The 23,220-nt window shown below is 40.8% G+C and overlaps 3 protein-coding genes across 6 annotated transcripts in view; 2 read left to right on the forward strand and 1 right to left on the reverse strand.

Annotated features, from left to right (window-relative positions):
* Positions 1 to 8,362, reverse strand: part of CEP95 (centrosomal protein 95) — a 50,528-nt gene extending 42,166 nt beyond the window's left edge. The window contains exons 1-4 of one of the 3 annotated variants that reach the window (XM_057716329.1): positions 8,186 to 8,362; positions 6,288 to 6,416; positions 5,063 to 5,170; positions 2,444 to 2,554 (exon numbers count right to left, since the gene is read on the reverse strand). In XM_057716329.1, the coding sequence (XP_057572312.1) occupies positions 2,444 to 2,554; positions 5,063 to 5,170; positions 6,288 to 6,416; positions 8,186 to 8,204 (367 nt within the window). In that variant the 5' untranslated portion in view covers positions 8,205 to 8,362. The remainder of the gene's footprint in view (positions 1 to 2,443; positions 2,555 to 5,062; positions 5,171 to 6,287; positions 6,417 to 8,185) is intronic. The other 2 variants (XM_057716330.1, XM_057716331.1) reach the window with 2 other exon arrangements.
* Positions 8,363 to 8,659: 297 nt separating this feature from the next.
* DDX5 (DEAD-box helicase 5) lies at positions 8,660 to 15,601 on the forward strand. The gene is made up of 14 exons (XM_057716333.1): positions 8,660 to 8,805; positions 9,098 to 9,276; positions 10,491 to 10,656; positions 10,946 to 11,042; positions 11,136 to 11,269; positions 11,385 to 11,450; positions 11,692 to 11,833; positions 11,918 to 12,078; positions 12,171 to 12,343; positions 12,681 to 12,791; positions 13,014 to 13,075; positions 13,165 to 13,224; positions 14,472 to 14,696; positions 14,895 to 15,601. The coding sequence occupies exons 2-14, from the start codon at positions 9,233 to 9,235 to the stop codon at positions 15,296 to 15,298; spliced, it is 1,845 nt and encodes a 614-aa protein (XP_057572316.1). The 5' UTR covers positions 8,660 to 8,805; positions 9,098 to 9,232; the 3' UTR covers positions 15,299 to 15,601.
* Positions 15,602 to 15,738: 137 nt separating this feature from the next.
* The window catches only part of POLG2 (DNA polymerase gamma 2, accessory subunit), a 39,761-nt gene continuing 32,279 nt past the window's right edge, over positions 15,739 to 23,220 (forward strand). For both annotated transcript variants that reach the window (XM_057716335.1, XM_057716334.1), the window contains exons 1-3: positions 15,739 to 18,713; positions 22,241 to 22,367; positions 22,476 to 22,581. In XM_057716335.1, coding sequence (XP_057572318.1) covers positions 18,149 to 18,713; positions 22,241 to 22,367; positions 22,476 to 22,581 — 798 coding nt within the window. In that variant the 5' untranslated portion in view covers positions 15,739 to 18,148. The remainder of the gene's footprint in view (positions 18,714 to 22,240; positions 22,368 to 22,475; positions 22,582 to 23,220) is intronic.

Below are 23,220 nucleotides of genomic sequence, written 5' to 3' on the forward strand. Positions count from 1 at the left end.
AAGCATGCCCTAGCCTAAGAGTGAGACCACATCAAAGTGTCGATGAAATTTTCCTTAAGACTATCACCCTTGGGAATTCCCTGGTGGTTGGGTAGTTAAGACTGTGCTTCCACTGCAGGGGACACAAGTTTGATCCCTCCTCAGGGAACTAGGATCCCGCATGCCACACAGTGTGGCCAAGAAAAAAAAAAAAGAGAAAGACTATCAACCTTTTTTCTACCCAACATACTTGAGAAATACACTTTCATCGTGGCAGTAACTCACCGGGGGCATGACTGCAGGAGGTGTGTGGGTGAAATCTCCTACCTCAGACCTACCCCTCTGGATATTCCTGTCCCACTTCTAAAAATTTCCTGTTCAAACATCCACTTTCACTTTTTTCAGTTTCTACAGTCACCAAGCAATATTTTAACACCATTAATCAATACTCATTGTGTATTTACTCTGGGCTAGACTCAGTACCAAACTATTTATGCATATATATTAACCTTCACTACAACCATGAAAGAATTTCAGATGAGAAAAATGAGGCTTAGAGAGCTTCTGTCATATAGTGAGGGATGAAACTTAGTGAGTCAGACAGTGAGGGGCAGCACTGAGCCCACAGTCTGCCTTCAAATCCCTTTATCTTCAGTGGTAAATAATAATGCTAGCTCAGAAAAAACTGCTCTGTACCTGACATGACTAGTGATAATAAAGATTTATTTCCCATCATTAATTGGCATTTTGAAGATTTTGATCAACTCTAGGTAATACTGCTATATAAACTTGGACCTGCAAAGGTGAGAATCAGACTTTAGGAAATATTCTCCAACTACAGTACCATCACATAAGGAGGTGCCATCTGAGCAACTCCCTCCTAGCAGCACTAAGCTCACCATATCCTACTGAACTCTCCTGAGAAGATCTCCAACTCAGCATTTCATTATTACCAGCCTCACAAAGAAGTATCTCTCAGTTCTGTCCTCCTCTCCATCCCACTGCCTATCATCCCTCTCCTACATGCCATCAAGTACTACATCATAAAAACTGCTGTCATTAGAACATTTCAAGTTAATCAGTCTCTTCTAGGTGGTTTTGCTCCTCTTCATCTTGCTGCTAAAATGACTAAAAAGCCACAGAGCATCGACATACCTACTGGTAGCCTTGAATTAGGTGAGTTTACACATGTCATTCACTCCCTCCCAATTCCCCTACAATGTTTTTACTGTATGTATTTATGACAGTCTCCCTGACTTGAGTACAGGTTTCTTTAAGAGCAATAAACATGGCATGCAGTTCTGAATTTTCCCAGAGTACCTAGGTTGATATTTAACATATGTTAAACACTCAAGAGTTTTTTGAAATAAAAAAAAAAAGAAATATACACTATGGCATGCCTTTCAATCTTTCCTTCTAGGCCTCATCTCTATATGCTTTTAAATCTTTTCAGCAACAAGGATAAAAGGTAGAAAACTATTTCTAACTAGAGAATTTAAGAGTAATTTCAGATGTTATATTCACAGCACAGGTCTCACCATCAACAATGTGAGAATTAGGAATGATGAGCCTGCCTCAATTTTTGGTCTTCATTTGTATCAGAATTTACATTAATTGCTATTGCTGCTAAAAACTTGTTTTGGATAACTTTACAATAGTAAACCCATTCTAATATGGGTCACATATTATTCACTGTACATTAATACAGTATTATTTATTGACCAATCTCAAATTGTTAAGAAATATTTGGTTTTTGTTTTTTTTTTTCTTTTCAATGATAAATAACATTGCATGAAGACATTCAAGCACCTAACTTTCCTTTGGATTATTTCCTTAGGACAAATCCTTAGAAGTGGGACTTATGGACAAAGATTATGAACAGCTCTTACACACTAATGATCCAGTTTAAATAACCACAACGACTTTAGAAAATAATACAGCAACAATTGATCTTTATCATTTAAAAACATAATATCAAAATTTCATACAACAAACTGTTACAATCTGGGGAGCTGAGTTACTTGAAGAGTAAAATAAAAAATATTCAGGCTGTCACAAACCTACAGTGTAGGTTGAAGGCTGAAATGTATCAACTCTTCCTGTTGATGCCTCAGCAATATCCAAATTTGTAACAAAAATGGCAGCTCTGACAGGGAATTTTGGAGTAAGGAACTTCATGTAATAATAGCACAATAAGCCATTTTAGACAAATTTAGCTTTCCATTATAGATTAGCTTTAAAGTAATTTAGAAGCAATATCCAAGTTGACAAAGGACATGATGATAGTCTAGGAAAGAGTTTTCAATCACTTGAAACAGTGAGAATTGAAATTTACAATTAAATTTATCAGATATAGCGTATTAGCGATTCTAATTCCTATGGAGAAAAGTAGACAAAAAGATAAAAGACAAAAAGGGACATAAAACAGAATATAAATCAAACCAAATTTTTTTCTTAAACTTACTTTTCTCATGAGATGTTTCACTGATGTGTTCTGTAAGATACTCCAGCAACCCATCAAATATTTCTAGGAGATTCTTAATTGATTCTTTATCTCCTTTCACTATATTTTCTCCTGAACACAGAATACAGAGCTATTAAAAAAAATTAACCAAGAAATTGAAAACCTCATAATTTTGAAATGGATATATCACTGTGAAAATATTTTTCAGGATACAAGGATTATAAATTAATCCAGGAGAAAAAATGACATTATAAATATTAAAAACATTTATTTCCTGATGCTTGATTACAACTGAAGAAAAAAGGGTAGTCCTGAATATTATGGTTGATAGTTCATTGGCATAGTCCTTCATTTACCAGGAAGCAAAATAAGTGGACTTCATCCTATAAGTTGTATACCAAAGTACAAAGCAACTAAGCTGAACTTTAATAGGCTGATTAAAAAAAACTGCAGGAGGGGACACTTTCAGATTATGGAATCCTACTTCTAGATGGTGGTTTGTTCTGAAAACAATAGCAGTAGGATAAGATAAAACAAAACAAAGAAACCTGGGATACTCTCATCATGAACTCCTAATTTTTGAAATTTGCTAACTCCTATTCACTCTGTATAGATTATGCCATTTTTTGATTAAAAACTGACCCTGGGTCCCTGCATATAAAACCCCTTTTAATTTCACCTCATCCCCAACCTTTCCAGCCTTACCTCCCACTATACCCACTTTATACCTAGAAATTATTCTTTAAACAGTCCTTAGCACAGTACCTGGCCCATAATAGACTTTTAATAAATGTTAAGTTGAAATGTTGACAAAAAATGGGCTGGCAAAAGCATGGAAACTTGATATGTTTAATGTCACATAAAATGGACTCCAATCAACATCAGGTATGGATGGAACTTAACTGCTGAGACACTTGGGTTCTCCTTTTGGAGATCAGACCTGGCATGAATTCAAACAAGTATGGGAGAAGCAGAGTAGAAATTCGATATTTGAGATAATCTAGCCATTCATAACCTCAGTCACGATGCAAAACAAACCTAAACCAGAAATTTGCTGTTTTACAACACTAGTAAAGACAGTCAATGTTTGACAGTTTTTTTTCTGTTTAAAACAACTTAACAGAAATCTTGTTTTTAAGCCCTATGTTTTCTGGCTTAAGAAGATACACAAGCATACCCCAAGGACATACCCAAGACATCTGGTTTCCAGGATGGGGAACATACTCTGCCAACCCAGCAACTAAGACAGTCTGCCAGAATGCAGTGCTTCGCGGTGTAGGAGAAACTGCTTTAAACAGCACACAAGGAGTAAAAAGCTGCTTTGCAGTCTACTGGAGGAGGTAAGCAATTTTGCAACTTTCCGTGCGGTGGGTATAAGTTGTCGGGGCAGCTCTGCATCAAAAACTTCCATAAGAAGACACAACCTTGGTATACCGTATGTTTACACAGTAAATACAAACACCAGAAATTACCCTATATGGGTGATAAAGCCATTCCAAATTTCAAAAGAACTGGGAAATCCCAGGGTTATCCCTCAAAATGAATTTTCTCCAAACTAATTTACCACATTTACTCACCTAGAAATGCACTAAAAAACTTAAGACTATTTTTGTAAAAATTTGTTCTTATTAATATCAAAATAAGAGACGTAAATCACTGATCCTGATTAACCTATCTCTTTCAACGACTGTCAGAGTAGCATAAACCTTCGCTTAGTGACTTAAGTATAGATTTAAGTCCCCAAGATTTCCACTGTTCATTAGCTTAAAATAATTTACTGAAATAATCCTCATTTTCTATCTACCAAAAATAGGGATTTACAATTGTATTTGGTATGTTTGGCTTTTGAATACAAGCATGTACACTTTTTTGGAAAAAGGATGAAAAGCAATTTACAGTTTTATTTATTTTGAACAGATAATATACTCACATGGTTCAAAATTCAAAAAGTGCAAAACGTATAAAATGAAAAGTCTCATCCCACCCTTGTCCTGCAGCCCTGTAGTTCCTCTCGTTGGAGGCAATGACTATTACAGGTTTATTGCATATGCTTCTAGAGAGTCCTCTGGCATTCAATCAACTGCATATATTTTCTCCCCACCTTCGTTTTTACAAATAGTAGCATGTTCTGCACATTAGCATTATGACTGCACCACATTTTTCTCATACAATATATATTACAGGTCATTCCACTAATATGGAACACCGTATATACAGAGCATCACCAATTATCTTTCACAGCTGCAGAGTAGTTCCCTACATGGAGCTACCATAATTTATTTAACCTGTCCCTATTAACGGACATTTAAGTGTTTCTAATTTTTAGCTACTACAAACAAGCAGAATGGTAACTTTAAAGTAACAGTAACAACAAAACACACCTCAAACTATCAGGTAAGATTCTTATATCTTAGACCTATCCCAAACTCAGTGTATGACTCTCCTGGAAAAGCTTTTAAGGATGGCTGTCTTAACTACACCAGTGAATTGTCTTGGCTCAGTCTTGCTGTTGAGTCTATTTCATAAGCTTACTCATTTGCTTGAAAAGTATCTAGGATTCTACCCAACAAATTATTTTAGCAAAATGCAAAATTATTTGATGGTTAAGTATATACCAACCTGTTATGTGAGACAAGCTGACCTGCAGGTAATCCAAAGCCAGCGAATCAATTACTGCTTGTACATTGTGAGCTTCATCCTCTTGACTCCTGGGAATAGCTATGAGGTCTGTGGGAAAAAAACTACATAATTTTGCATCTATAAGGGTCCAAGTTTTCATCAACCTGTCTCTGACCAGGCCTCTGAGCGCTGCCCAAACAGAGCAGGCTATAACATACAGATAAAGAGACCCTGAATTCCACATAGTAGAATCTTTGCTGATTGAATATTTATTCACTAAATATGGTTGAATATTTATTCAACCAACATATATACGAACATGCTCTATAATAAGCACCATGATAAAGAAAGTTAAAAAGGTCTCTAAATTCAAGGAGATGCTAATACTCTAACAACGGAGAGAATCCACGAGATGAGACTTTAACCCATAATCACAGGCTGCTTTCCGTGAGAGCAAAAAACCCACAACAGGCGTGAACGTAGGGTTCGTGTATGTCCTGGTAAAGCAGCCTACTGGGAATTATTGGTATAAAGGTTTAAAAGATCAGCATAGACCAGAGTGCAGAAAGATTTTAACAACTTAAATTTGGAGTTTCTCCTCTGGTATTGAGGAAGAAGAATGTCTTGGGAAAGGATGAAAAAAGTATTTTAAAAGACTGGTCTAATAACTACATGCCTCTGAACTCTAAAAAGAGTTGAGACTAGTATCAAAGATACCAGCTGGAGGCCATCTCATTACTCCAAGTGATGAGGGCACTGACTCATGATAATGGAGGGAAGAGAGATTATACAGAGCCTTAGCGCTTAATAGTTATAAACTATACAAAGATACAGAGGCAGCAGAGCAATCTATGGATAAGGACTCTGAGATATTTAACCGGGAACATAGTACAAGCAACAATTCTTATCCATAACATTGGTTAAATACCGGGACTCAACAAGTTTCCAAATACCACTCAATTTTAGAACCTCTGAAGGTACATTTACAGAAAAGTTGTGATTTTCACAGGGCATTATAAATGATTAGACAGTTAATGATCAAGGCAGTTATTACAAGTGGGTCTCCAAAGGTATTCATTAAGGCAATGAATGCTATTATTTAGAAAGAAATAAGATGCAAAGAGGAAACAAGATTTTATATATACTATTGGATCTAACTAAAAAGCACTAAAAATTTCCAACTTAACATATAGACATTGTTACTCCCACTTTTAAGTCACCTTACCTGGCACCTTTTCTCCTAAAATGGATTGGTAAAGAGCAATAAAAACATTAGCATCACAGTCTCCTAGTTCTTGAATCCTCAGGTGTATGTGACATTTCAAGAGAAGATTATTGGCAATGGTTACCCACTCTGTTGGGAAAGGAAGGTTAAAGATCAGTCTTAACTAGTACTAGAAAAAGTCATATACATTCATTTAAAAAACAACCCCCTTGGACTTCCCTGGTGGTGCAGTGGTTAAGAATCTGCCTGCCAATGCAGGGGACACGGGTTCAAGCCCTGCTCTGGGAAGATTCCACAGGCCACGGAGCAACTAAGCCCGTGCGCCACAACTATTGAGCCCATGTGCCGCAACTATTGAGCCCATGCGCCGCAACTATTGAAGTCCACGCGCCTAGGGCCCGTGCTCCCTAACAAGAGAAGCTACTACAAAGAGGAGCCTGCGCACTACAAAGAGTAGCCGCAGCTCACAGCAGCTAGAAAAGGCCCGCGTGCAGCAACAAAGACCCAATGCAGCCAATAAATAAAATAAATTTATAAAAACAAAAAAAAAAACAACCCCATTAAAAGACACTGAATTCTGTTTGCAAAGACCTTCCTAGGCATGACTTTTAAAAAGAGGTATTTAATTTCTTGGGATGACTTCCAAAAAGCTATAATTTCAATGTAGTCAGAACTATGATGCAAATCCAATTCTCACTGTTGCAACCTAAAATTTTAGGTTACTTACCATAGTTCTCATTTTACAAGCCACACACAAGTCTTTTTATTTAAAACACATTTACAAGTAAACAGGAATATTATGTCATATATAAGACAGTTTGTTAATGATAATCTGAGGTTACTAGAAACTAATTAATGGATGTTGCTTCAAATTCCCCATAGCATTAGTCATGTTTTTACCCAATTATCTTGTACAAGTTGGAATTTCTGAGGCCAAACAGGTGGTAATTAACTTAGGCTGTTAAGAACTGGAGTAATGACACCAATACTACTGCATTTGCCAGTTGTATTTTTAATTCTATTTGATGTATACGAAAGGAAACATGGAAAATACATAAAAACGTCTCTAAACTCAGAACTAGCAAGTTACCAATACTGTGGAAGCCTCCTGTGTATCACCCCTCTACTGTTGGGATTAGCAAAATTATTTCAACGATTTCTCGACCAAAGGTAATTTAGGAAGCATGAAACACTAGTTCCCCGAGATAATTGGCGATTATTGGGAAAGTTCTTTTACTCTGTGTGCGTTATCTTCAGTATATTCTAGAAATAAGTGTGTGTATGTGTAAGAGTGTCGTCAGGCACATTACCTCCCTCTCCCCATGACCATTACTCACAGCTGAGCAAACCATGACAACTGGTTTGAACGCTGTCTTGGAGAAAAGAAGGAAAGCGTCCTAGACGACCAAATCAATTCGCTTTTCAAAAGCGGTGCTGGACACACCCGCTTTACTCTAGAAAGCACTGAAAAGTCTGCAGAGGAGCATCAACAGATATTTAGAGTGCCAGTCCTCAAACGTTCAATACGGATGCAGGTATGGCCTCAGTCCCCACAGTGCAAGAGCAGAGGGCACACTTCCCAGAGAAATACCAGCCCCGGGAAAGACACTTTCTGACCGCCCCTCTTGCAGCCAGGGTTCGGGAGTTGCGGCGGGCTTCGCCGCAAGGCCCTTCTCTCCCCGACCCCAAAATCAGGCCCGACACTTCAAAGGGGCCAGGGAGCGGGGCTGAGAGGCCCCACCCAGAGAACCCGCCGACTACCACGGAGTGTCTGTCAGGAGCCCCACCGGCAGCCCAGAGCCGCCCGAGGCCTCTAGATGAGACGGGCAAGGGCGCTCAGGGACTTGGATTGTACGGCTTCAGTCCACACACAACCGGGGCTCTAGCCCGAGACTCACCAGCCTCTGAGCCGGCCATGTCGCGGAGGCAGGGCGCCGCCGGACTCTTAAACGAACGCGCGCGGGACGGTGTCCTGGGAGGGCCGCGCAGCGCAGACGCAGCGCTGACAGGAAGGGGGACTGAGGGAGAGTGCGGGGAAGGTGGAGCGGGAGAGGGAGGGACGTTAAAACGGCTTCTCGCTGCTGATTGGTCACCACGGAAGCACTTCCTTTCTCAGCACGTGCCGAGGCGGTGGTTTGCGGGCTCTAGATACCATTCTCCGCCGGCCAGATCCCGCTAAGGGGTTCTCGGGTGGGTGGGTGGGTTTGACAGCCCAGGTCACCCAGCAGCCCTGGCCGATCTCCCGGGGACATTAGCACAGCACTTCCGGTGAGCCATTCCGTCTTGTACTCCTCCGCCGACGCCAACTGAGAAAGTAGTGCGGCCCGCTCACCCGGTGGGCGGGGCAGCCACGTGACAATGTCAGGCTCCGCCTTCCCGTCCTGGTTGGTTATGGGCGTGAACTCTTTGGAGACGTAAACATTTCCAAGTGGACAGAGTGGGTTGGCCATTTTATTGTCTGGGCTGGACCTGGAAAAGGGCGCGGTGGCTTCCTTGAGGTGTGAAAGACGAGAAAAAGGTGAAGTCAAGAGAGTGTAGGCTGAGGCATCCCAGTGGTGGGTGGCCGGGTCCACCCTTAAAAGGGGCGAAAGACTGGCCACGCTGAGGGAGGGGCCGCGGGGGGAGGGGCGGGAACATGGCGGATTCCGGAACGCCGGCTGGCGTTGCGGCCTCTGCGCCAGGGCGGGGTGATTAGGTCATAGAGCGGCTCCCAGCGTTCCGTGCGGCGGAGGAGGCGGTCCAGGCTATAAAACCGGCTGCCGGGACGCCGCTGGCACCTCATTCATTTCTACCGGTCTCTCGTGGGGCAGCTCCGGCTCCTGTCATCGCCGTCCCTCCGCTGCTGCCGCCCCCGCAAGGCTTCGCCGTCGCCGGAGCTACCTCCAGCGACTCGTCGCACCCGATTCTCTCCGCTTCGCTTCCCGCCAACCGCAACCATTGACGCCATGTCGGGTTATTCGAGTGACCGAGACCGCGGCCGAGATCGAGGGTGAGTGTGGGGACCGACCTGTCAGGCCCGGCGGGTGGGGGTTGGGAGGCCGATGAGGGTTGTGGGGGGCGGGGTGGCGGTGGAAACGTAGCTTGTTCCGCCTATCCTTTGGCCTCCGCTATCGAAAAAGGCTTGCGCCATTTTGATGTTTGTCCAAAACCGGCCGGGAGTTTCTTGCTAACGGCTCTGAAGGTGGCCTTTTGTTTGGGAGTGGGCGTCGCGGCCTCCATGATTTAGCAGCTATTGCGAGAATTTCGAGGAGCGCATTTCGAGGGGAGGGAAGCGCAGCGCTTCGAGGCGAAGTCGCCGCTCTTAGATGCCACCTTTCGGGAGGTGTTTGAGGGCCCTGGGGGTTCTGTGGGTGTTGAGGGGGCCGTCTCCCGAAGCAGTTAATGCGGCGAGGGCGGGAGGGTGGCTGGCGCCGCGGGAATCCGCCATGTGGCCGAGCTGTGGGTAGAAAATGCCGGCGGCGGACATGGCGGCGGCGCCTTTGTTACCCCGCCCGGCGGAGGAGCTCAAAATGGCAGCGTCGAGAAAATGTGGCGCAGAGAGAAATGCGAGACAAAGGGGGAAGCGCCGCCCCAGCGGGAACGCCGCCCGGCCGACTCCGCCCGGGCCGGGACTCCTCCCCCGGTAGTCTTCAGCTCCTCCTCCTCTTTTTCCTTAAGTTATGTAATTTTGCTACCTTGCTTGGGAGCCCTTCTGCGGGATCCCCCCAACTCGATTGGCTTGCATAACTGTCCCCGAGACCTCCCTCCGTGTTCTGCTCTCACTACCTGTGCTGTTCCGTTATTCGTTAAAACCAAAGCTCTTTTGCTAAAGGACAGCTGGTAAATAGCATTGCTGTTAAACGTCTGCTTTCTTTGTTGTTTTTCTTAGACATTGAATTCTTAAGCTCGTAGGAAAGACTAGTAGTCACCAGCTGTTGTCTATCCTTGTAATCTGAACTTCTAGTGCTTGGGCAGCCAGTTTCTGACCTGGTAAATCCCGGGCTGTTGATTTGCCTTCAGTGATGTGGACTTGATACAATGAGAAATGAGAGGGATGCGGTGCAAATTGTGGCTTTTGAAAGCGTGACCATCACTAAGGACTGCGCTGGGTTTTTTATCTCCAGAAGTCTTTCATTGATCTTTAGCCTGTGCTCAGGGGTAGTAAATGAGTCTGTACACGTTTGAAAATGTGAGTAACTTTTTTTTTTTTCTTTTTAATTTTAGATTCGGTGCGCCTCGATTTGGAGGAAGTAGGGCAGGGCCTTTATCTGGAAAGAAGTTTGGAAACCCTGGGGAGAAACTGGTTAAAAAGAAGTGGAATCTTGATGAGCTGCCCAAATTTGAGAAGAATTTTTATCAAGAACACCCTGATTTGGCCAGGCGTACAGCAGTGAGTAATTTCATGTGGCTTCATCAGTGACTTTTCACTGAATCAAAATCTGACTGGAAATTTATGTTTTCCGAGTAAGCAGCTGCGGAAGAGGTGTTGCTCACTTTTGGAAACTGAATGGTTGAGTATAACATAATAGGTGGTTCTTGTACTATTTACAGCTTTTGTATGTGGATCCAAATTTTAAAAGGTTGTGTTAAAGTAGGTAATTATAAATGTAGGGGGTTACATTTTTAGTTAGGGGGAGTTGTCATGAGACTTAACAGGATTTTTATGATTTATTTTGTAGCAAGAGGTAGAGACATATAGAAGAAGCAAGGAAATTACAGTTAGAGGTCACAACTGCCCAAAGCCAGTTCTGAATTTTTATGAAGCAAACTTCCCTGGTAAGTGCTAGTTTTCCCCATCTTTTTTTTTCTTTTTAATTTCTTCTTTTTTGGCGTTACTGATTTTTATGTAATTGCTGTTGATAATTACAGCAAACGTCATGGATGTGATTGCAAGGCAGAACTTTACTGAACCCACAGCTATTCAAGCTCAGGGATGGCCAGTTGCTCTAAGTGGATTGGATATGGTTGGGGTAGCACAAACTGGATCTGGGAAGACGTTGTCTGTAAGTTTGGGAGAACTTTTGAGTTATGTGGTGGGTGCTAGAGAAAATGGGTTGGGAATTAAAAGAAACCAAAAGTATTTTAAGATAACTTATGTTGTTTGCTCCCCCTCAACAGTATTTGCTACCTGCCATCGTCCACATCAATCATCAGCCATTCCTAGAGAGAGGTGATGGGCCTATTGTAAGTGTACATGTGTGTTATTTTAATTTTTGGTTAGAAGAATAGAGATTTGTAGAATACATAGCAAAAAACAATTTGTGGTGCTTTTATGTAGAGATGTTAGTTACTTTACTTAGTTTAGCTAGAGACAAAGCTGCTTTGGATATTGACAAGTCATCTGCTGGTGTGATGCTAGTAAATTAGCACTTTAAAACTAGAATCCAGGACTCTGCTAAAGGTGTTCCACTTTTTCCTTCCCTAGTGCTTGGTGCTGGCACCAACTCGGGAACTGGCCCAACAGGTACAGCAAGTGGCTGCTGAATACTGTAGAGCATGTCGCTTGAAGTCTACTTGCATTTATGGTGGTGCTCCCAAGGGACCACAAATACGTGATTTGGAGAGAGGTATATAACAAAAAAGGTTTTATTTGTCACTGATGGTGCTGAAAGTTCTAGGTGTCATGGTTATATTTGTGTGTTTAATTGAAGGTGTGGAAATCTGTATTGCAACACCTGGAAGACTGATTGACTTTTTAGAATGTGGGAAAACCAATCTAAGAAGAACAACCTACCTTGTCCTTGATGAAGCGGATAGGATGCTTGATATGGGATTCGAACCCCAAATAAGGAAGATTGTGGATCAGATAAGAGTAAGTACCCTTCAAATGTATTATCCCTTCAAACTTAGCTCTGAATTCATTCTTAGAATACAATGCTTTTTTTTAAATCCAAAAATTTTTAGCCCGATAGGCAAACTTTAATGTGGAGTGCTACTTGGCCAAAAGAAGTAAGACAGCTTGCTGAAGATTTCCTGAAAGACTATATTCATATAAACATTGGTGCACTAGAACTGAGTGCAAATCACAACATTCTTCAGATTGTGGATGTGTGTCATGACGTAGAAAAGGATGAAAAGTAAGTCTAACTCTAAAAACCTTACAGATACGCTGCTTCACATGTTTACCTTAAAAGTGACTTTCAGTTGGGTGGAATCTGGATAGTAACTTGAAATTAGTCCATCAGTCATTCTGAAAATTGTTTTGCTTCCTTCATTCAGGTAATTGGCTATCACCATTTTATAGCATTCTTACAGAAAAAAACTTGTCTTATGGTTTATTTAAGGACCAAGGGTAGAACTATTTAAAAGGTTAAGCAGGTGTTTTCAACTGTAGCCATGTGAATTAAAGTTAGTGTTTCACTCATCATAACCATGGACTTCTTTTAGAATTCACCATTTTTTGCTTCTTTCAAGGCTTATTCGTCTAATGGAAGAGATTATGAGTGAGAAGGAGAATAAAACCATTGTTTTTGTTGAAACCAAAAGGAGATGTGATGAACTCACTAGAAAAATGAGGAGAGATGGGTATGTGGGCTTCTTCCATTGAAGCAGATATTTATTAGAGATGAGTTTAAGGGAGGGGCAGACTTTTAATCAGGGGTGATAGGTTTGAGTTTCAAAGATGGTAATAATCTGGTAGTGTAGGTAAGACTATGCATTATTTCATGTGAAATTAAAAATCAGTTAAGCACTTGGTTAAAGTCTGAGGTTTTAAATGCGAGTTTACTAATGCAGTTTTGAATTTAGGTGGCCTGCCATGGGTATCCATGGTGACAAGAGTCAACAGGAACGAGACTGGGTTCTAAATGGTAAGTACTTCAAGTGAAGTTTTTTTTTCTTCCCTCAAAACCTAGAATCCCATTTATATCAGTGTTTACATATGTGCCTTCTTTTGCAGAATTCAAACATGGAAAGGCTCCTATTCTGATTGCTACAGATGTGGCCTCCAGAGGGCTAGGTTAGTACAAACTCGAATTCGTGGCTTGATTTCCCAGAAGATCTCCATATAACTTTTTTAAAGAAAGTTTATTGCTTTCTTTAACCTCTGCATTTTTTCTAAGTTTTTTTCATATAAAGGTGCAGTCTTTGTGGCAAGGCCTAGGCATGACAATCGGAGGACTCGAGGGGGATGGAGGACTAGTGATCGGCTGGCTGCTTCCAGTCGATTAGGTGAAAAGCTGAAAGTGTGCCAGTAATCTTCAAAAGGCAGAACATACCACCTCTGCCCCGTAAACTGTTCTCTCCGGGGGAAAAAAATGGAAGTTATCCTCACAGTTCACTGCCGTGGTATTTCTTCTGTCCCATGCTTTGCATGACTGCCATGGTACAGCATTGTTTCAAACTGTTTACTGTGATCTGTGGGTCTTTGAGTTTCAGTGAGTTTGCTGAAATGTCGAAGAAATATTTCCAAACTTCAATGTTCAATGAAATTTTTGTTCAAGTTTGAAATGGAGAGAGCAGCTTTAAAAGGTACTAAGCCTTTTACAAATTGGTGAGTACTGGCACATAAGATCTAGAGCAGGAGCAACTTCTCACACTTAGTCAGTGGGAAAAGAAAGCAGTGCTTTGAAAGTTCCTCCCTCACCTACACAGTAGTCGTCATGTCGAGACCTGCCAGAGAGAGACACATTCTCAAGTGAATCCTGGCTTCTTGGAAGCGCTTGCCTAGACGAGACACAGTGCATAAAAACAACTTTTGGGGGACAGGTATGTTTTTCTTGCAGCTGCGGTTGTAAGGTCTTGGCAAGACAAGCAGTGTGGCCAGAATTTTGAACTTCTGATAAGTGTGTAATGTAAAGGACCATGTACATTTTTGTTGAAAGGTCCTCAAAATGAGAGCACACGAGGAGGTTGCTGTGAACCTTTAAGTGGCCCTACTGCGCAGAAGCATTCAGATGTCACTTGATGATCTGTAAGGGGACTTGGTAATTTGGGAATGTGTTAGGAAATACACACTTCCTTTTGACAGGTTCCATCATTGGGTGGGTAATGAGGCATACAGATGACGTGTGCTTTTTTTTTTCCCCCACCCCCCTTTCAACCTCAATGGTATTCCTTCAGGGAATGGATAACCATTTTAACTGTATTTTTTGCAGCCCATACCTTCTTGGGAATACAATTGTCTAACTTTTTATTTTTGGTCTGGCTGTTGTGGTGTGCAAAACTCCGTACATTGCTATTTTGCCACACTGCAACACCTTACAGATGTGGAAGATGTGAAATTTGTCATCAATTATGACTACCCTAACTCCTCAGAGGATTATATTCACCGAATTGGAAGAACTGCTCGCAGTACCAAAACAGGCACAGCATACACTTTCTTTACACCTAATAACATAAAGCAAGTGAGCGACCTTATCTCTGTGCTTCGTGAAGCTAATCAAGCAATTAATCCCAAGTTGCTTCAGTTGGTCGAAGACAGAGGTTCAGGTAAGACCAGCCTTTAATAAGAAATGGTGGTTTGGGGGTCACATAACTGTCTACAAAGCCATTTAAATGGGATTGGCAGGTGAATAAAGTCAATGTGAAACAAACTTCAGAAAATACAAATAGAGCTACATAATTCTATTCTGTTAGTAGTGATTTGTGCCATGGAAATAATCAAGTTTGCAATTTTTTTCTTGACAGGTCGTTCCAGGGGTAGAGGAGGCATGAAGGATGACCGTCGGGACAGATACTCTGCGGGCAAAAGGGGTGGATTTAATACATTTAGAGACAGGGAAAATTATGACCGAGGTTACTCTAGTCTACTTAAGAGAGATTTTGGGGCAAAAACTCAGAATGGTGTTTACAGTGCTGCAAATTACACCAATGGGAGCTTTGGAAGTAATTTTGTGTCTGCTGGTATACAGACCAGTTTTAGGACTGGTAATCCAACAGGGACTTACCAGAATGGTTATGATAGCACTCAGCAATATGGGAGTAATGTTGCAAATATGCACAATGGTATGAACCAACAGGCATATGCATATCCTGCTACTGCAGCTGCGCCTATGATTGGTTATCCAATGCCAACAGGATATTCTCAATAAGACTTTAGAAGTATATGTAAATGTCTGTTTTTCATAATTGCTCTTTATATTGTGTGTTATCAAACAAGATAGTTATTTAAGAAACATGGGAAATGCAGAAATGACTGCAGTGCAGCAGTAATTATGGTGCACTTTTTCGCTATTTAAGTTGGATATTTCTCTACATTCCTGAAACAATTTTTAGGTTTTTTTTGTACTAGAAAATGCAGGCAGTGTTTTCACAAAAGTAAATGTACAGTGATTTGAAATACAATAAATGAAGGCAATGCATGGCCTTCCAATAAAAAATATTTGAAGACTGAATTAAGTGGAAATGGTACTTTATTTTACATATATAATGTCATGTAAAACTTGGCTTAGATGGTCTGTTTTTTAATCATAAAAACTAGATTGACTGCTCCTTTCTATAATTTCATTTTGGGAAGTGGGGAGATCAGAAGGCCCTTCTCACAGTGATCTGTTCCTGTCGCAAGGACTAAAATGCAATTGATTTAGATTGATTAACAATTCTAGGGTAAATTGCATAAAGGCTTTCTGTTTGTACCTCCCAACATCAGGTGAGTCATTTAATCCGTTAGAATGGTGAAATGAGATCCTAAAACAAATAGGAAGTAATTAACTGTATAGCCCCACCCTCAAACTGCTTAGTGTGAGAACATGGATGACTTTGTTCCTTTTGCAAAATTTATAACTTCAGAATTTTTCAAGTAATTTCTTTTAAAGAGATATTTGTGCTCTTGGCTGTATTGTGAATTACTGAAATATTGAACAAAGCTGAAGGACTACACCTTTGAAGATGGTTGGCCAAGAGCGAAGTTTGAATTTTTAGTGTTCTCAGTGCAGGCAGCGTAGAGATGCTAGTCTTCACAGGCTTCGTGGGGCTCATAACCATAATCACACTGGGAGTCATGAATGTCCAATAATTCAGGAAACTCAAAATGTAAGGTCTATTCACGTTCACATGAACATGAAAAAAATCCTCAAAATTAATGGTTAACCTAGAGGAAGCCACATTACCAAAAAGCACAGTGACTATGATACAGGTCTTTGGTTACAGCCAACGTGTTTATTGTTAAAAAAAAAAAAAAAGATCCAGTGGGTAGCCTTAGATTTAACTTTGACTCACCAACCTATCTTAATAGTTCATTTCAGTGATGGCTAGAAGTAGGCCTGAATGTCTTCCCAGCAAGGAGAGAAAATGTCTTTATGAGGCTTCATTTAAATTCTGATTATTAAACTGAGGCTTTAATTGGTGTTAATGCCTTATCTCTAAGACATAAGAACTGGAATTTTCCTGGGGCAGGATAAGGAGTGGTACTTTTAGGACTAATACATTGAAAACTGATTCAGCCTCTAGTAACTGAGCAGTTTTCAATAGCATGATTAGTCAAATTCATTATGACTTTTAACTTATAAGAAGCTTTTGGGGTAGGTTGGAGTATTTATTACATATTTTACTGTTTAATGTCTAACGTGGGCCTTTTAATTTGTAAACACTTACTGAAATGATTGTGGGGCTGTGGAAAACATTTACCTTTGAAGTAAGTTTTAAAAGACAGTCCACTTTTTAGCATGTGTGTTGTGTCCAGCCTGTGGTTGTCTTAACTAATAAATGTGATTTTTCTCCCCATTCTCTCTTTTATTTATTTGCGTTTAGGCCTCTTGTGTTTCCTGAGTGTGGAAAACACACATTACTGTTACCCAGCTTTGCAGTTAATATAATTGCTTTCGGGCAATACTGTTTTACTAGCTTTTTTTAAACTCTCACACCTTGTATGAAATGAATTTCTGAACCTGCCCTACACTACCTTACGCTTGATGAATTTTATCTGTTCCCATATTCTGCTAACTCAGTTGCTAAGCTGCTATCCTCTTCATAAACTGTCTCTTCGTGGTAGTCTACTGGAATACAGTAGTTTGTTCCTTCCACCTGGGTTAACCTTCCAAGGTTTCCCTAGCTGTTATAAGGAAAGCTGGAAGTAGAAATCACGGGTTTGGGGATCAACTATCTTGCTCCATCTGGGCTCTAGCACTTTTCCACTATTTGGGCAGTTTTCTTAAGGGCTCCAAGTGTTAAAATGGGGATGTAAAGTCACAAGTCTAATCCTGGATCTTCTGTGAAGCAGGTCTTCACAAGTTACATGTTTTGGAGGGTTTTTAGGTCTTCTGGTAGAACAACTTGAGTGGTTGGTTGACTGTGCTTCCACGTTAACCTGGAGAGTTTAAATGTTGCTGGGCCCTTCTCAGCGGCTTGTTTTTTAAATTTTTCAGGGGAGGCAGGTGCAGCTGGCCCAGGGCTTCCCTGTTAACACCAATTTGTAAAGGCTCACGCGCACTCCCAGAAGAGGGCAGGCAGGATGGCGGCAGCATTTAACTAGGGATGCACGGAAGGCCTGAGTCTCTAAGCTATCATTAAGGACTACAACTTTAAAAATGGGGAACCAAGGTTTATTTTCATAAACAGTTAAGGCGAAGAAGATGTATTTAAGTGATAATTTGCAGAACACCACAAAGTGTTTAGATGTCTCATTTGCAACAAGGGGGGGGGGCGGTAAAGCGGATTCAGTAGCAACAGCGAGAGAGTGAAAAGTAGATGGGAAAGATCTTTATCGGTGTTAACCATTAGAAGGAGCCAAACCTGACAGGTGAGAAGAGACGGGCCCGCGTTATCCTCGATGAGTGGGATACGCCTGCCGGGACGCGGTGACGCACTTCCGTGGGTGGGGCCGGCCGCGCGCACGCTCACTTCCGCCGCGCCGGCGCAGGCGGCACTCCGGGATCTTACGGTTCTAGCAGTTTTCTGGGATCAGCCCGCTGATACGAGACAGTACGGCTTAACTCCCGAGGGCTATGCGCTCTGGTGCAGCCGTTAGGGCCTGCCAGAAAGTCTGCAGGTGCCTGTTGTCTGGGTTTGGGGGTCGAGTAGATGGGAGGCAGCCGGAGAAGTTGATGGAAGGGAGCGGCTCCTCCGTAGGGCCCTTGAGGTCGCACGCAGAGCTGCCCCGGGGGAGCGAGTCAGGAGAAGCCCCGGAGTCTGGCGGTGAGGGGAACGAGGCGCTGCTAGAGATCTGTCAGAAAAGGCGTTTTTTCAGCGGCACCAAGCGACAGCTTAGCCGAGATTCTCTTCTGAGCGGGTGCCACCCCGGCCTTGGCCCCTTGGGTATAGAGTTGCGGAAGAACCTGGCGGCAGAATGGTGGTCCTCGGTGGTGGTGTTCAGGGAGCAGGTCTTCCCGGTAGACGCCCTCCACCAGGAATCAGGCCCTTCGCTGCCCGGGGACAGTGCCTTCAGGTTGGTTTCTGCAGAAACGCTACGCGAAATCTTGCAAGACAAAGAGCTCAGTAAGGAACAGCTAGTAGCATTTCTTGAGACCTTATTAAAAACTTCTGGGAAACTACGGGAGAGCCTTCTTCACGGTATGCTTCACGATTTCCTGCTTCAAAATAGGTGTCGGGGTGGAAACGCAGTCTCGCTCGATTTCCCGAATTGCAGCTGGCCCTTTATTCACGTGGAAAGGAAATTATCTGGTTCTCAGTCTTCTTGAAATAGTTGGGTTTATTGACAGTGTTGCTGCTTTGGAGAAAACAGGTTCATGGGATCGTAACTGTCCCTTAAAGAATCTGGCCCAAGGATAGACTAAGCTCTCAGTTTCACAGGGCAACCCTAGAGTTTTGGAGTTAATTGAGCAGCCCTAGAACTAGGACCTAAATTAAAACGTGTGTTTGAATCATTGGTTCATTGTTACCAAAATATTTATAAATACTCCCATAGTTATTCTTCTTTTTTTTGCACACGATAGACTAATCAAGAGCTCATTTTTCTAGAGCAACAAGAAAATGCCTTCCCCCGATTTTTCTTTCCGAAAATTGATCTACCCAATCTGTAGTTTGAAGAGCCGTAAGTTTTGAATTGGCGGAATCGTAGGACTAATCAAGTTTTATAAGTGATTCTTGAATGAATACACAGAAATTTGTAGGGCACAATATGCCTTTAAAGGTAAATAGCACATGATAGCAGAGATTCTGGGGGAAAAAAATTCAGATTTTTTACAAGACTTGTTGCGACCGCGTCTCATTTTTGCAAAATGCTATCCTTGCCGTTTTTTATTAAGTGGTACTAGGAAGTAATTTAAAATAACCAATGTCCATGGTTCTCTGAAAATTAGTTACCTATATTATGATCTTTTAAAGATGTCCTTAATAAAATAAAGCAAACTTAAACTGGTGAGTAAATGTGACAGTTTTGATTTGTACTACTTTAATTATTCCATGATGATTTTACTTTGGGGTAGTTAAATCACTTGCCCATTACCATGTCCCAAAACACATCAATCTTTTCTTCCCTGTTAGAAAATGAAACGTAGCTCTCTTAGATTCATCAAAGCATTTATTGATGTGCCAGACATTTTCTTGCCTTTAAGGAACTTAAATTTAAATGCACTTATTTGCCAGATTTTTTGGTTATGTAGTGTTTTTAGCTTCTAAGTACCAGTTTGTCATTTCTTTCTATGCCCAGTGCCCTTACCCTCTGTATTTCATGTCTGAACTATTGTGGTAGCCTCTACTTATGAATGGTTTTTAAAACCTCTCAGCCATTATGTGCCCAAATATTGTCACTGCCCCACTCTTTTCTGTCCTTCGGTGATTAGTTACACATATATTAGTCTCCCCCCACCATCTTGTTATCAATGGTCTTGAACACATTAATCACATTTTAAAGTCTATATCTGATAACTCAAATATGTCTGTTTCTAGTATCTGTCTTACTCTAGGCTTTTGGTCATTGGACTTTGATCTTGATTTTCTAGATAATTTGTGTGTTAATTGTGGAGGTAAATTGAGGCTCTGTGTGGTGGTGTTTTCTTCTATCTGGGAGCGTTTACTTTTTCTTTTGGCAGGCAGCTAGGGCATCATCTTAATAAAATCCGGGATTAAATTTTTCACTCCACCTCTGCCCCTAGAGTGTAGCCCTTTGAGTGTCCCTAGTGAAAGGCTGGGATGTTTTCCAAGGCCCCTACTCTTTATGAGCCTGGAACTACAATTTTTGTACTTCCCAGCCCCATATGATGTCAGGAAGCTCTGCTCAACCTTTCAGCTTCTCAGCTCTGCTACTTCAGATTGGAAAAAGCAGCACTAAATGTTGGGTTCATCTCTCTGCTCTTCCTTTCTCTCCAAATCTTGGACCCTCAAGTCCTTTCTGCCTTGATAGCTCTCCTGTGTCTTTAAACAGATTTTTTTTTCCAGTTTCTTGACCAGCTTTTCTTGTTATCAACAAGCTTGTCTACTATTACCAGAAGCGGAAATCTCAAGTCAAGTAACTTTTGAATACTGTGTTGTCATTTAGTGGGATATAATCTAAGTGCATAAACAACTACAAGGAAATCTTGAACTTTTATTTATTCTAAGTCGAAATGTTGGAATTATAATTCTGAAGCTATTTCACGTGTAGGATAAAACAAGTAGACCAATGGATAGATTTATTAGGAACCAAGATTTTCACTGTAAGCGAAAAGATGTAAAAAAAGGCAAGGATAAACTTTGTAATGTTACATTTGAATTGACTATCAGTATGAACTCATGATGTTTTCAAAATACATGTTTCCTAACTCTCTTCATTGAAAGGGCCTAGAAGCGATGACAGTAGCAGTGAGCACACCTAGTACCCAGAATTTGGTTTCTAAAGGAACCAGTGCTTGGAGAAATGGCTCATTCCAGGTCTGAGACAGGGACAGTACAAAGTGACTTTGGGACAGTTTATGGTACCAGAAAGCAAAGAATGACTGGAAGACTAGTGAGTTTATGTTAAAAGGACATAGATGCTGGCTTGAAGGAGACTCCCACTGACTAAGTTTGGGACAAATTGAACACTAAAATACTGATGGTAATGGATCAGAACATGTTAAATAAAATTAAAAATCTAATCCACAGTTTTAATAAAAAACAATAAGTAATTGAGGCTGCTGGTAGAAAGAGGAGTTGAAGAGAGTTTGTTTTTATAGGAGCTATGCAATAAATGTAGAAGGAAAGATAGATTAGAAAAATCACCTTTTTATGATTTTGTAGTCCTCAATGTAATAATTCAAGCAAGGGTTCATCAATGGATTCTAAAATATTGGGTGGAAGATTGTTGAGGAGCAGGATAATACTGGGGAATGGATGTTCACTATCTTAACTAGGTAATCTAATCTGATTTCATTAAAAGTGGGATTATTTGATATTATTTTCCTCCTGTTAGGATGCAATGAGACATACACATCAACTATGTAGTATTTACTCCTATTAAAAATGATTAACCCAAATTAAATCATAAGGAAAAATTGGGACAAATCTAATATGAGAGAATCTATGACTGGCCTGTACTCAAATCAAAAATCAGTGTCATTAGAAGCAAAGTTATTAGAGAGGGAGAAGTCAGGGCAAATGTTCTAGATTCAGAGTGATTTAAGAGACCTAATAAAATGCAGTGCATTAACCTTAATTAGGGAGAAAGAGAACAGCAGTAAATGGCTTTTGGGGTGACAATTGGAGAAAATAGAATATTGAGCATATGTTAGCTGAAATTATGACATGATTAATTTAATGGTATAATGATGGTATACAGTGAATATTTTTAATTTTAGGAGGTGCATGCTGAAATGTTTTGGGGTGAACAAGAAAAAATAAATGTGGCAAACGTTGACAATTGGTGACTCTAGATGAAGAATTTACAGATGTGTATTGTACTGTTCTTTCAACTTTCTTGTAGATTTGAAAATCTTCAAACTAAAAAGCTGGGGGAAACTACCTAAAATTAAGTGTTAATCAATGAAGTTGTGCTTTATTATCTCCATGCTACTTTACTTACTGCTTTGTTAGCATTGTGTTATAAACTTGTCTATAAATTGACCGAAATGATTTGGGTTTATAAAATAGATTTATATAATGATTGATTTATCTTTTGACAGGTGCCTTGGAGCACTATCTTAATTACCTGGATCTGATAAACAAGAGGCTGCCTTTTGGCCTTGCTCAGATTGGAGTGTGTTTTCATCCTGTTTCTGATTGTAAGCAGACACCTGATGGTATTAAAAGGTATACAAGGCAAATGACTTGGCCTTGTATTTAAACAGTCACATTCACTTTGGGATAGATTGTATGATTTTCAAATAAATGATTATCTGATATTTCTGATCTCCAAAGAGTCGGTGAAAAGACTGAAGCTTCACTGGTATGGTTTACTTCAGCAAGAACTGCAAGCCAGTGGCTTGATTTCTGGTTACGTCATCGACTCCTGTGGTGGAGAAAGGTACTACAGTAATTACTCTTAATTTAATAACGAATAGGCACATTGTCTTAGTGTGTCAGAGGTAATACTTCTCTATAATAAATGAAAATTTATTTGATGTAGTTATGTTATATTTATAAGAGCTGTAATAAATTAACAAGTACATTTAAAAAACTCTTTGTTCCATAAAACAAAGTCACTTTAGTAAAGACATTTGTTGATGTCTTGCTCAGAAACTTTTGTTGGTAAGACTTTACATTCAAGGTAAAGTTCAGATCCCTCCCCTGGCATTTCTGACTGGTATAGTGTTTGACCTTTGCCCACTCTTACAGCTTCAGCCTTTGCTCCCAACCTCCATGAACCCTCCATATTAGTCAAATGGTCCTTGTAATTTACAGTCAAATTTCAGTGTAAGCCTAAGAGAAAAGAGCTGAAGTAAGCGTTTTTGTCACCCCATTGTCTTATTTCTCAAACTCTCAAAGTCTCCAAATACCCACCTAAACTAAATGGAATGGTCACAAATACTCAGGCTCTTCACAGAAGGGTGAGAATGGTGAGTGTGTGATACTTTCTTCTTTATCCCACTTAGTTCATGGTTCCTTCACCTCTTGTTAATTGACCACAGCTAGATAGCATCAACAGTTTTTCTCTGTAATCCTT

The sequence above is a fragment of the Hippopotamus amphibius genome, chromosome 17 (genome assembly GCF_030028045.1).
Source record: "Hippopotamus amphibius kiboko isolate mHipAmp2 chromosome 17, mHipAmp2.hap2, whole genome shotgun sequence".
In the NCBI taxonomy this organism is placed as follows: domain Eukaryota; kingdom Metazoa; phylum Chordata; class Mammalia; order Artiodactyla; family Hippopotamidae; genus Hippopotamus; species Hippopotamus amphibius.

Coding starts and splice junctions, on each gene's coding strand:
- DDX5 (XM_057716333.1), top strand. CDS start 9,233: ATGTCGGGTTATTCGAGTGACCGAGACCGCGGCCGAGATCGAGG. Junction 11,451..11,691: donor AGAGAGGTGATGGGCCTATT/GTAAGTGTACAT, acceptor TTCCTTCCCTAG/TGCTTGGTGCTGGCACCAAC. Junction 13,076..13,164: donor ACGAGACTGGGTTCTAAATG/GTAAGTACTTCA, acceptor CTTCTTTTGCAG/AATTCAAACATGGAAAGGCT.